The 13,572-nt window shown below is 41.0% G+C and overlaps 1 protein-coding gene and 1 pseudogene across 2 annotated transcripts in view; both read right to left on the bottom strand.

The window, feature by feature from the left end:
* The window catches only part of LOC308169952 (tubulin alpha chain, testis-specific-like), a 73,426-nt pseudogene that overhangs the window by 56,409 nt on the left and 3,445 nt on the right, over positions 1 to 13,572 (bottom strand). The window contains exon 2 of the transcript in view: positions 12,893 to 13,043. The product of the transcript in view is annotated as a tubulin alpha chain, testis-specific-like (transcript). The remainder of the gene's footprint in view (positions 1 to 12,892; positions 13,044 to 13,572) is intronic.
* LOC308170300 (uncharacterized protein) lies at positions 6,662 to 9,694 on the bottom strand. The gene is made up of 6 exons (XM_080545069.1): positions 9,333 to 9,694; positions 8,809 to 8,955; positions 8,461 to 8,691; positions 7,991 to 8,134; positions 7,628 to 7,877; positions 6,662 to 7,487 (listed from the first exon to the last, which is right to left on the bottom strand). Exons 1-6 carry the CDS (start codon positions 9,504 to 9,506, stop codon positions 6,823 to 6,825), a joined length of 1,611 nt encoding a protein of 536 aa, XP_080401195.1. The 5' UTR covers positions 9,507 to 9,694; the 3' UTR covers positions 6,662 to 6,822.

Raw genomic sequence — 13,572 nt, 5'->3', positions numbered from 1 at the left:
CATTACTGATGGATAGATGATTCACTTACTTCGACAAATGTAAATTATTGTAAATCGATTTGGATGAAGGCTTCTGTTAAATGCCAAAAGAATTACACAGTCCACCACTCCTGAGGCCAGGATCAATTCGATTTTCCAGGTACCATGTTTTGTGATGATATCTAGACCGGTGATTCCAATTCATCAGAGCAGTCATACGTCATCTCCCTGTCATCAGAACGATCACGCCCCCTTTTGGGTGGTAGAATTGTTAGAAGTTTGACTTGCGGTCAATGCAAATGTATGCTCTTTACTACTTTTATACTTTAAAATAAGAAAACAGTATTGCTTTTTAGCTATTAGGAGCCCAAATCCGATGGCCAGTCAGGCAAACTATTTTATAGTGTCGTTGCCGATCAATGATCTACGTTGTTATATATTTTAAAAATCATGAAATAGAGGTTGATGTGTGTCCTTTCAGTCTCCATCTATGTGGCTGAACGACCCGACGGCCTGAGATGTCATATAACCCTAACCTGACATATACAACTACCTTATTGAATCTCCAGATAATGTATTTCTGACATCTATCACTTGCTGTAGTTAAGACACCTTATTTTTCTGTTTTGGTAGTCTGTCCAATGTGACACTTGCCCTCCTCCACCGGCCCTAGTTTTGGATCTAGCTTGCTGTTCATTATTTTGATAATAAATCGTAGCTAGCTAGCTATAACATCTTCATATATATATATATATATACACACACATACATATCAGGGTTTCCGTTCGAAAAAATTGCCGCCGGACATCGTGTCCGGGAAGATTTCGATTTACCGGACAAACGTGAATTATTCCGGTCATCATATTAAAATATAATATAGCTGTTTGTCGCGGTGATTACTGTTGTGTAGCGGCCTATATATGCCATTTAATGTCTATTTCTCATCCGATACGATTAGATGCGAGCTATATAATATATAATAATATAACATGATTCGCATGCGCGCTATGCCATTATGTCCAGCGCTGAACGGGTGCCTCACTGGGAACTGAACAGACAGCATCGATCAATGAACGGACTCCACATTACGGTAACTGAAGTTTGTTAAATTGTTTGGGATTAATGCGAGTTTTCGATTTTCTCTTTCCAGTTTTACCCTTTTTTTTTAATCAATAAAACAACGTCATTTCTATAACCAGGTCTCGCTGGTTGGGAAGGCATTTCGTTTAGCTGCCTGTCAAATCATACTTAATCGGACTCGGGAGTATGACAATGAGGAGAACATAACTGTTTATTGAGAAACAATTGATAGGCAGGCTGGGGATACGTATATAAAGAAATACCACAATGTCTAGATGTATAACATTTTATTGAACAGTGCAAGCATGTAGGCTTCTGGCGTGACACGGCTAGCCTAATTTCCGTTCATATGCCTTTTATCAGATAAAATAAAATAGAATAAAACTCTTTGAAAATAAATAGGCTTTAAATTAACTTGCAATGCGTATAGGCTAATTTCCGTTCGATGTTACAGCCTAGACCTATGCCTTTTCTCAGATAGATAGGGGATAGCCCTGTAAGATCATACGGGTCTGTATGTCGTCCTGAAGACCGGCTGTTAGATCATATCGCTGAAGTTTGTCTCCATCTTAGTGTAAATGTTGTCCGTTTCGTTTGTTATCCTTGTTATTGTGCGATAAAGTTAAGGCGCTCCGCTTCGGGCCACCATTTTCAGCTGAGCACCAAACACACACACACACTCATACACACACAACACTGCCCGAGAGAGAAGGACCCGCCCCCTTTAGTTAGCCTATCATGATTTGTCTCTACATAGGCTTCAGAAAGTATTTAGACCCCTTCACTTTTTTCACATTTTTGAATAGATTTGCCATCAATCCACACACAGTACCCCATAATCTAAGTAAAAACGTTTTTTAATGTTTGCAAATGTATTAAAATGTAAATACAGAAATACCTCATGTACATAAGTATTCAGACCCTTTGTCACTCTTAAAATTAGGTCAAATGCTAAATGTCTTCAACAAGTCATTCAACAAGTTGAATTGAGTCCACCTGAGTGTAAGGATAATAGTTCATGTTATTTCAGAATGAATATCTTTTGTTTTTATAGTCTCTGGTTTGCATAGAAACCACCGCATGATACAGCTGCATGTCATAAACTCGTATAGAACAGCTGGGGAGTCTGAATATGTTTTCAACAAGGCAACAACTCTGCTTCTCACTCTAATTTTAAATTGAGCTACGACTGCTAAGCTAACTAGCTAGATGAGTGTAAGGTTGCGTTCGTAAAGTCGCTCTGAGAGCGCTGGAGCGCACACTGGGCCCGACGTCATAGAGAAACCGAGTCATTTGATTGGACGAGAGGCATTCCACGAGTGCTGATCGGATTTCCTGAGTGATTTTACGAACGCAGCCAGTTTTGAAAGCGCGTCGCCGCGCGCCTGTTGAGAGTTATATTTAATTGTATTGCGTCATCAAAACACGCCCACTATTCGGTGGTAAACATTCTGTGTTTTCACACATTCGGCCGAATACCGAATGTGCTTTATTTTGCGATATTCGGCCGAATACATTCGGTGGCCGAATGTTCGGTGCATCCCTAGTTCGGTTGCCCCGTCGCTCTGAGGCCCTCTCTAGATGCTTGTTTAGAAAGGTTGCACAATTTCTCTTTACTACAGATGTTGAATGTAAGCAGGCATGATAATCGCTCACCTTTCGTCGAAATTAGCCGTTTTGAATCCAAAATAGGTGACTTCCCTGAATCATATAGATCCGATGAGTTTTTTTTTTTTGGGGGGGGGGGGGGGGAGGGGCAGAGCGGCCCATTAGTCTGGAACGCTCGAACGATAACATTTTGATGGGCCGTTGATGGCCCTACCAGGGCTACAGAAAAGCGAAGCAACGTAGCGAACAGGTGCGCAGGCGTGAAGGGCTGAAACTGTAATGTGCGCGTGAAACTCCTTGGCGAAGAAATTGGTGACAGAACTAGGGATGCACCGATATTTATCGGCCCGATAATGGGAAATTAATGTTATTAAATATTTATCAGTTTTATAAAATTTTAGCCGATATAGAGCCGATAATATGAAGCCGGAAATATTTCTGGTTCCGGTTGACGCGCTCATGCTGCTGCGCCTGCGTACAGCCACGCAGTGTAGAGACGAGAGCGAAACATGGCTTCCCCGGTGTGGACATTCTTCAGAGTTTCTGAGGCAGATAGTGCGTTTGCAATACATGTTCGACAAAAGTTCGGAGAGGAGGGCAAAGGTCTACGAGTTACAACACAACGAATCTCATAAGTCACCTTAAGATTCACCATTGCAAGCACGCTGTATGGAAGGAATATGATTTTGGCATTGAATACAGCGATGAGGGAACGAAAACAGTTAACAGAAACGCTTGTCGCAGAAATGCTTCACGCGTGTCGTATATGCACATAATATGCGCACAATGCAGATATATGGGCTACACCACTCGCATACGAGAGCCCAGCCCTTTTCAGTTGCTTTATTAACCATACTAGTGTAGCCTACTATGTGCCTTGTGTCATTCTGTTTATCTGCAGACTAAGCAGCCATTTGGCACTAGTTTCTGTAAAAGTTCTTTATTTTTGTATTGACTGATGCACTTTATTTATTTATTTTTTGATATTTTATTTATGCATTTTCAATTTACAGGGATGGACAAGATGCACTTTATTTTTGACACTTTTTTGATCTAATTACTCTTAGGTGAGCCTTTTTTGTTTTCATAAAAGGAGGCCAGATCTTGGCTAAAAAAAACATTGTGCACTGTCTATAACAGATTTTGTTTGTTAGAGGAAATAATAAATGAACATTTGAAGAGTCAGAAGTGTTCTCTTTGTTGTGTTAACAATAGTGATGTAAGTTAGATTTGGTGAGATCACTATGGAATATTAAATCATCAATCTTTGCTCACTACATAGCCTTTCTTACCTTCAGGTGTGCATGAACTACAGGTTATCAACTGTGAAATTATATCTGAATGGTCTTTATTGTCATTGATATAGTACAGGTACCAAACAACGACATTTGGGAGGGGGGCTCCCCTGGTGATAGGAAAGAAAAAATAAAATAATAATAATATCGGTATCGGTAATCGGCCATGAGAAGCGGGTAAATATCGGTATCGGTTGGAAAAAATGCATATCGTGCATCCCTAATCATGATAAAATGTATACATTTTTCCTAAAAAGTTGGAAATGTCCCCAGATTGCATCTGAGAAATCTGGTCACCTTAACCTAACACCCTAGTATTATGGTGGCCATTTTGTAAATGCCAAGATTTTCTGATTCCTCATACAATGCCCTTTCCAAAAATGTATAGATTAGCAAATCCCCAAAAAATTCCCACGAAATTATATAACAAACCTGACTAATACATGGAACACCCTGCAGCAAACTCTCCGGTTGGAGGTCCTCCCCTCTGCCTCTACCTTTAAACTCTTGGTGCAAAAACTGTATTCTACCGATTGCAATTGTTTTTAGTTTTTTTTTTTCTTTCTTTTTTTCTCCTTTTAATCCTGTCTTGCTCACTGTTCTATTGTACACTCGACGTCACTGTAAATGAGGGTGACCTCAGTGCCTATCGAGTTTTAAATAAAGGTTTGAAATGAAATGAAATGTGGATATCAAACTTTCTGCATTAGACATAAAAGTAGGGTGTTAGGTCACGTGACAGAATGTGGACGCTAGGAATAATTCTACAAAAATAACATGCTACTACAATATCAAATGCACTTTTGTGGCATTTCTATGACAATATATTGTTACATTTCAACATAAAGATATACCTCTGTGTTTTTTAAAGTGTTGTATTATTTTGTCAATGTCCGTTTTAATAATCATAAGTTATGAGAACATGTTTACAGGGACAGACCCGTAGAACGCTCGGTTTCGTGAGATTTCACTTTTTAATGCTCGCCGCAAAACCTAGTGTGGCCAAATATCTTTCTTTCGCAAACTGCAGTAATAAAAACTGGACTGGAGTCAAGTGAGTTTTCCTTGGCAAGACTCATCCCGACCTCCACAAGTGTGTTGTGAAAGCAGACAACGAATATTGACTTCCATCAGGTAATTGTGGATTGTTAAATTGTGCTAAATCAAGAACAGGCCTATTCTATTACCTTTTACTGTAATTAAGTGAGAATTGGGGCTGTGACGGTTAGTGTGGTGAGTGCAGCGCTGCAACACTGACGTGAAGATGGTAATATTTGGCTGCTGAATGCTTATAATATAACATTTTCTTCATTATTAGACCAATGCGCACAATTCCATGACCGTCACAGCTGTAGTAAGAATTAGGGATGTTAAACGTGTAAGCTTTTAAACGATATTTTAATTGGTAATTTCTAACCAGTTAAGAGACGAGTTCCTGCCTGAAATCCGTGCTTATAGTCCCATGGACATTCTGCACGTTGCCCTTGCATACAGGCTTCTACATAAAAAAAACGAAAGTTTTTAATACACGTACAGACTTATAATATTATTTTGTCCGCCGTGAAAAGAGACGCACTTCGCACGGGACTAGTATTATGTGGTGGCCGTGTGAATCGGCCATGTCTGTAAAAAAAAATCCGCCACAAATAACCTACCTTTAGCTGATTCTGGAGGTCCTGGGCTAAAAGAAGTCTAGCGCAAATCGGCATGTAGGTAATTTGGGGTACGTTTGTTTTCTCCGGCCCTTTTTTTGCTGCGTGTTCGAGAACCAGGGTTTCCGCGGATCCTTAAAAAGTCTTAAAAAGTCTTAAATTCATGTATATAAAATTAATGCCTTAAAATGTCTTAAATTCATTACAAATGTCTTAAACTGGTCTTAAATACTTTACCCAAACGTCTTAAAATTGTCGGGGCAGGACTATTTAATTTTACTTTTTCTCGCGGCATTTTTCTATTGAGCAAACGTTTAATTTCATTGAGTAGCGCGCAGACTCCTCCCCCTTGCGTTCCTTTGGTTATAGTCAGCTGCAGTGCTTGCTACCTAGCATTAGCCAGTCTGCGAGATGGGGAAGTGCAAGTTCAACGAGAGGTGGCTTGACGACAGAAGATTTTGCGATTGGCTTAAGTCCACCGGCTACCCAGAAGAAGCAAGATGCACTGTGTGTAGGAAAACATTCAAACTCGGCACCATGGGCATTAAGGCGGTTGAGAGCCACCTAAAAAGCGAGAGGCATAAAACGGCTGCTAAAGGCCAACAGCAGACGCCAGGAATCTCCCAGTTCTGCGTGTCTGCCCCGGGCTCAGCGCCCCAGACAACGGCTGCCGCTGCTAGCAGCACTGCTAGCGATCTCAGAGCAACGTTTGGTGGAACACCTACACTGAAATCGGAGATTGTGTGGGTTCTCAATATAGTGGTAAAGCACCAGTCCTACTCCTCCAACGAGGGGATTGGAGATATCTTTCGGATTATGTTTCCCGACTCCCAAATCGCCACTACATTTGCTTGTGGAAAGGACAAGGCGTCATACATAATACGTTTCGGATTAGCTCCTTACGTCAGAAACGAGCTGATCGAGAGGGGGGTTTCTGCAGGTTTCAGCAAGTTCAATTTAAGACTTTTTAAGACCTTTTTAATGTCACTTTAAATGGAATTTAAGACCGAAAAAATATATATATGCGATGGTTAGGGGATTCCACTGTACTACAATACAAGCATAGCATGTCAATCAATGAGACTCATTCAAGTTTACTTGTTTTGTTTATTGAACATAAAAGCTCTGGTTCAATAACTTAATTAAATTAAAAGTGCAATTAGTTGGTCGGAAACATCTAACAAAAAAACCCCATCTACTTAACACACTCACGGCATGAGCCTCAATTCTGTGGCCTTACTCTCCAGTTCTGCCTCTATTTTTTTCAAATCACACATTTTTTCTTTGTATCTCTTCCTGAGGACGTTAGACTTTGTGATGAGCTGAGCCATCAAGGTGCCGGACTTCCCCTCAGCTTGCTCAGCAAACTTGTCTGCATCCTTCTCCAGAGAATCAGATACCACTAGAAGAGTTTGCTTCTTCCTTTTCAGCTCGATGATGTGCTCTTCTGCTGCTTTTCTTTTCTGCCCTTGTGCAGCGCTTTGCCTCTTCCTCTTCTCCAGGTCTAGGTGTTCTCTGTACTTTGACCTTGCTGATCCCACCGAAGTTAGCAGCTCCTTGGTGAGAGGGACATTGGCAACCCCCCCACAAACTGCAACATAGTCACAGACCAGTCTCTGGGCAATGACAGTGTCCTCCTGAATGTTAACGGTCTCCACCTCCTTGTTAATGGAGAAGCCTCTCTCGACTGTCGCCTGCCCATGGGATAGGAGAAGAAGCTTCTGACAGAAACCCCAGAGCTCAGGGTAGGGTTGGCTGAGGTAGCCATGCAGGAACACGTCAAGCCTGGTTTCCATGGGCCGGAAGGACAGGAAGTGCTCGTTTTTAGCCTCAACAGACAGGAAGTTCCCAAACTGTTGGATAATCACATCACCTATAACAAAACAGATGAAAGGAAATATGTGAAATATTATTTACATGATTAATCCTGATTAGCAGACAGGCTTATGTCCAATTGTCCATTGGCTAATAATCAGGGACAACATTTCCAGCTTTTCTATTAACTATTCATACCAGCAGAGACACCTCCAGACAACTGCTTGTCTTGCAGTAACTTCTGCACTAGACTTTTCATTCTTCCCTGGCATCCGTCTGGGTTGGCGTACATGACTGTGGGGTCCAGACATGCCATCTGTCTCACGATGGGGTACTTCAGGGGGCTCCTGTCCTGGACTTTCTTTAGGATATTTGACATACCCGTCATGCAGTCCTTCCTAAACTCTAGGGCAGTGAGCTCCCCTACGGTCCCCTTTCTCTGGAGGTCCTGACAGATGGGTAATGTGTTTTAAATACAACTGAATGGCCTAACACAGTATTCTCTCCTGCCTGTATATGGACCATCATTTGATATAAAGTTAAGTAATACATCTAAATTACCTTGAGGGCTGCCTCAGCACCCAGGCCTATGTCGGCTTCCTTCGGGTTGACCCAGCTCTTCTGATCAGCGACATCCAGCCTGACCAGCTGCAGTGGAGTGATGTCATTGAGATGCTCCCTCTTGACGAAACGCCTCAGCACACTCTGAAAGGGTAACAAGAAAATGCATGATGATTGTAAAGCAAGTACCTTTGATAACCACATTAACCATGAAATGCATTTCTATATAGTTATTTAAAATAATATCATATCACATATGCAATATATCAATAACAGTATGATAAGTAACCTTTACTTAGCCAAAACATAATCTTTCAGTAATTTTATGTATTGACTAAGGACGAGTTTAATTAATCAAGCCACCCAGTAGCATCTGCCATTTCTCCCTGCTCACACACACATTCAGCATGCCCACACACACTCAACTTGTTTTGCTTTTGTTGTTGATTGTTCATTATTAATTTGATTACCTTGGACAAGTCAGCCAAATCTTTGCCAAGGAATGGCATGACTGGTGTGTCAGTCTGGTACTTTGTGAGAAAGGGAGTGAAGGTCCTTGAGATGGCCATGAAGAACTGTAGCTTGGGCAAGATGAGCGGATCTCCCTGGGCTGCTTCGATGGTGTCAAATGACGCTGTCCCAGGGTTTGGCAACTTTTTTGTCTTCACTGCATCCACATACTTCACCAGTGATGGCCATACCTTTAATTCCACCATGTGTATGTATTATTTTATCATGCATGTCTATTTTATCATACATTGTGCAGCACCTTGTAACTTTGTTTAGAAAGGTGCTATATAAATCAAGATTTTAATTACCTCTATAGCCCTCTCCACAACTGGCAGGTTCTCAATCCACCGATGGCCACAGAATGGTAATGGGAAGACTGAGGATTTGGTGAGGGCAATGAAGTCATCCCTCCTCGCTGGTGTATTGTGGAAAACAAAGTGCATTGCTCTCAACACCTTGGTGGGAGAGAGGAGAATGCTGAATTAGCCATCATCTCTCATGGGGAATGACACAAAGTGTGTAAGGGAGCAATACTGCAGGTCCTTCCTCACTGCCCTATCAGACTGCTCAACCAGCAGCGCTCCCCAGTAGACCACACACACACAGACACATACCAGAACTAAACTGACAGAATGACTGAACTGTACACATAATGTGTGCAAACACTTTTGATTGCATAAACCCTTAGAAAAATAACTTAGGAGTTAATAGTATGAAACATCTGTAAATTCATGCTCTCTTTAAATCCTGTCAAGTGTCCACTTGCTGTAATATTCCAATTTGCCTTGTGGGACAAATGAAAGATTACTTCTCATAGTTATAATCATCTTACCTTCTCCAGTTGCCACATGGAGAATCCACACTTGAATGCGTTGTGTAGGGTATGGAGCCCACAGCTACCCACAACAACCAGCTGGGCACCACCATACTGCTCAGCATGCTCTTGCTGTAGAAGCTCCAGAAACTTCCAGTTAACATTGGGTCCATCCATGGAGATGGACACCATGTTCCTCAGGTTCAGTCTCTCCACACACTCCTGAGAATGACATGAATATGATGAGAATAATAACAATAATAATAAATGATGATGATAATGATGATTATAATAACAATAATAATAGCATGATTGCCAATGGTTCAATGTACTTTAACATTCTGTCTGCACACATCCTCAGTTAACAAACTATAACTCATCCATCTACTCCCTCTCCCTACGCCCTTAGATACTCTCTCTCCCCACCATCCCCCCGCCCGCTCCCGCGTCCCCTCTCCCTCTCTGTGGCTCTCTATAACGTGGAAATGACTAGACTACACCGCATCATTCCCTATGGTACGCCTACTATTATACTGAATCTACATGACATTGCCAGTATCTGCCAAAATTAATGTAAAGCTAATACTTTGTCATTGACAAAATGCACTTACCTTGAAGTGTTGCAGTAAATCTTGAGCTTTAGCGTGTCCCATGAACTGCGAGCCCAGGTAACGCGACTCCACTTGATCGCTGACCCAATACCGCACGTGCACGTCAAGTTGCTTGTTTTTTGTGGCATGATTCAAACTCTCGTCAAACATTAGAACAAAAACTGACTCGTTCACATTCGCGATCAGTCACTGACCAACCTATCTTAAGCTATGAAGTAAAGTATGTAAAATATAGTGATAAAAAGGTCCATTTGGTGCCATTCCGGAAGACAGGTGTCCATTAGGTGCGCGACCTTTTTGACCCTGTCTCGGTTCACAAAATGGGTTGTATATCAGCAACCGTATGTCCTATCTTCATAAAACAAAGTGTAGGGAGTCCACCCACTGGTCGTAGAACGTGCGAAAACGGGGTTTTGCCAGGGTTGCGCTACTTAATCACCATTAAAAATACATTTTTGGAAGATATTGTCTTACATGTGTCAACATACATGTCCATATGTATTATAGTTTTAGCTCTGTGTACTTGTTTTCGTTGTACTTATTGTTTTAAGAATGTAATTTCAATGTTACCGTTGCTACTCACTGCCGCATTCAGCGGCGCCGTTTTAATCCCTATCTCCAGTGATTTTCCGCTATTTACAAGCTCTCTTTCTTGTCATTTCCGCGGCTCTGATCAATAGTAATCCTTTTAATGGACGTGTCACCTGTATCTAAGGCATCTTGACTTCCTATTGGTCTTCCGCCAGTCTCCACTCATTGGAGGATTTTTTCCTGTGGTAAATTTAAGGAGACACTTGACAGATCCTCATCATTATTGACGTCTGATCATCTTCGCGGTGGGTTTCTGTTCAATTCAACTTGTTTTCTATCTAAAAATATATACATATAGCTACATGTTTGTCTTGTATCCAGCGGATTTTGATTAGAAATACAGTCTACTCCGCTCCGGTTGTAATTTCGAGAGCCTACTCTAGCCCGCTAGACGCTGTTTGTGTGAATGTGAAACCTCCGGTTTCGAAGGGTTAATAGTAAGATCGCTAGATAAGTGTATATGTTGTTTTATGTCCACATAAAATGTAATCCATGTAACACACAGTACTGACTAGCCTAATTTCGGTTCTTTGTTTTGATAAGTTCATATTTGATTTTTACAGAGTCTAGCTATGGCCACAAACGCACCTCAAGTGTCACCTCAAGTGTCACCTCTCCAAATGTTACCTCAAGTGACACCTATCGTTACAAACGGCTGGCTCTATGAGCAGAGTTTAAAGGGGAAGACTGCAGCAGAATTAACTGAAGAAATAATTAAATTGGTTCCTAATAAATATGGACGCTCAAACAGCCTCAGACAAAAATGTGATGATGCCCTCTCTAAAATCAAGAAAATGAAGAAAAACAAGTGTAAAGACCTACAATTATTTTGGCAATCTGAATTTCTTCCACCAAAGGCCCGAACCCCAAATTCAATTGAAACCCAACTCAAAAAAGAAAACCTATCCCTAAGCAGAAAGCTTCAGTCATCAGAAGAGCAGGTCTCTCAAATACAAACACAGCTCACAGCCATGGAGGAAAACGCAGCTGATAGTCAGACCAAATTCCAGACCAGTATATTACAGTATCAGCAGGCCAGCATAGATGCCACATTGGACAGACAATCATTGAAATTACAATTGGACCAATTTGAACTTGAGAACTCTAATCTGACCAAACAGTATGACCTCTGCCTACAACAATTAATTAGAGTAAAAGCAACTTTACCAAGAAAAAGAGCATTGGACATGAAAGACAAAACAATTAAACGGCTAAAAACTACCATTAAGCTATCCAAGGAGGATCTTGAGGAGAAAGAGGGAGTAATACAGGTGCTCACTGAGAAGTTGAGCCTCCAGGACAAGTGGAAGCAGGAGAAGGTGGCCCTTCAGAAGAGGCTGAGTGTGATGAGAGGGAATGTACACAAAAACCACACAAACACAGCATTTACAAAAGACAACAAAAACATTTGGCCATGGTGGCCATGTTAGATTTAGTCTGCCCTCTTGGATATGAATTGTGTGATAAATGTTTATATTTGCTATTAATATTGGTCTTAAAATTCTCAAAAACATGATATATAGGTTTATTTAATAAAAATGAACAGTTTAAAAGATACATTTGAATTTCATAATTGGTTTATCCAGTGTCTTAACGACAGCCATATTGGATTTAATCCGCCATCTTGGATATTAATTGTGCGATAAAAAATGTCATCTGCTATTAATATTGGTCTTAAAATTCTGAAAAGAATGATATATAGCTTTGTGTAATAAAAATGAATAGTTTAAAAGATAAAGTTGAATTTCATAATTTGTGTGTTCCATTACTGCACAGCAGTGACCACTTGTTAGGTCTAGATTCTATTGAGATAAATTCCTGGAATTCACATGTGTATGTAAAGAGGTAAACCTTGATAACTTTTGAACCGTACAAGATAGAACCATGGGGTTTGGACCATTGTTTTTCTCATGAAATTCTCTGTGAGATGGACATATTTATTTTAATCTAAAGTGAAAGCAAAATTATATGTGTGAACACCCTACAAAGTGCTCTGTGCTTCTGAGAGTATGCTCTAGAACAATGTATATCAATTGTACCAGCCAGCAAAAGCAATCTTTAAAATTGGCACCTAACAACCTAATAAAAGTTCACAGTGTTTTAAAAGAAAGTATAGTCTCCACGAAATGACTGTAATTTCTCGTCACATCCATAACGCATGCCTTTTTGTAATTTTTGGGTGACTTCATTTATATATATTTTTTTAAATGTTTTGCTCCTCTATTCTCCCCATTGGGTGCTCTGAGAATATGCATTATACATTTAAAACTGGTAAGAATTGTTTATTTACTGAGGCATTTAGCTTGTAATTATGGGTCCAAATGTCACATCCATAACGCTGGAATTGCCCTAAAACCATGACAAGACAACACTAACCAGTTTGCGAACTCTGTCCAGCACCAGGTCCACGATCTCTTTACCGATGGTGTAGCGGCCTCGGGCGGAGCTGTTAGCGGCATCCTCCTTCCCGGTGATCAGCTGCTCCGGTGGAAAAGCTGCCGGTATGTTCCCGTGCGGACTTCGTCTGCTGCAGACAGATCACAGCGTGCTCGCGCATTAACATTTCATTGGTACATAGTACATACCAGGTCTCATTAGCTGGCTAACCATTAGTTTAGCATTGTTATCGCTAGCTAAAAATCACCTGTAACTAATTAACATGAGGTTGACGGCTCCTCCATTGAGAGAGTTACCGACTACAAACATCTTGGGCTGTGGTTGGATGAGAAGCCTGTCATTCAAAACGCATGTCGACGGCCTCGCCTCCAAACTTCGGCAAAAGGTGGGCTTTCTTTACCGTAATCGGTCTAAAAGGTGGGCTTTCTTTACCGTAATCGGTCTAAAAGGTGGGCTTTCTTTACCGTAATCGGTCTAGCTTCCCCTTGCTTTGTAGGAAGAGAGTTGTCGAGGCGGTATTCCTGTCCGTATTAGAAGAAAAAAAACAAGATCGATTTTGAGACAGCACAATCTCGCATTCAATGTCGCTGATTTGCCACCGAACGATTTAGTTCGTTAAGACATGTATCGTGTCTGGCTAGTAGCTAAAATGGACTTGC

Source organism: Nansenia antarctica, assembly GCF_963989245.1.
Source record: "Nansenia antarctica genome assembly, chromosome: 14".
Classification (NCBI taxonomy): domain Eukaryota; kingdom Metazoa; phylum Chordata; class Actinopteri; order Argentiniformes; family Microstomatidae; genus Nansenia; species Nansenia antarctica.
This window is presented reverse-complemented; position numbering and strand designations above follow the sequence as displayed.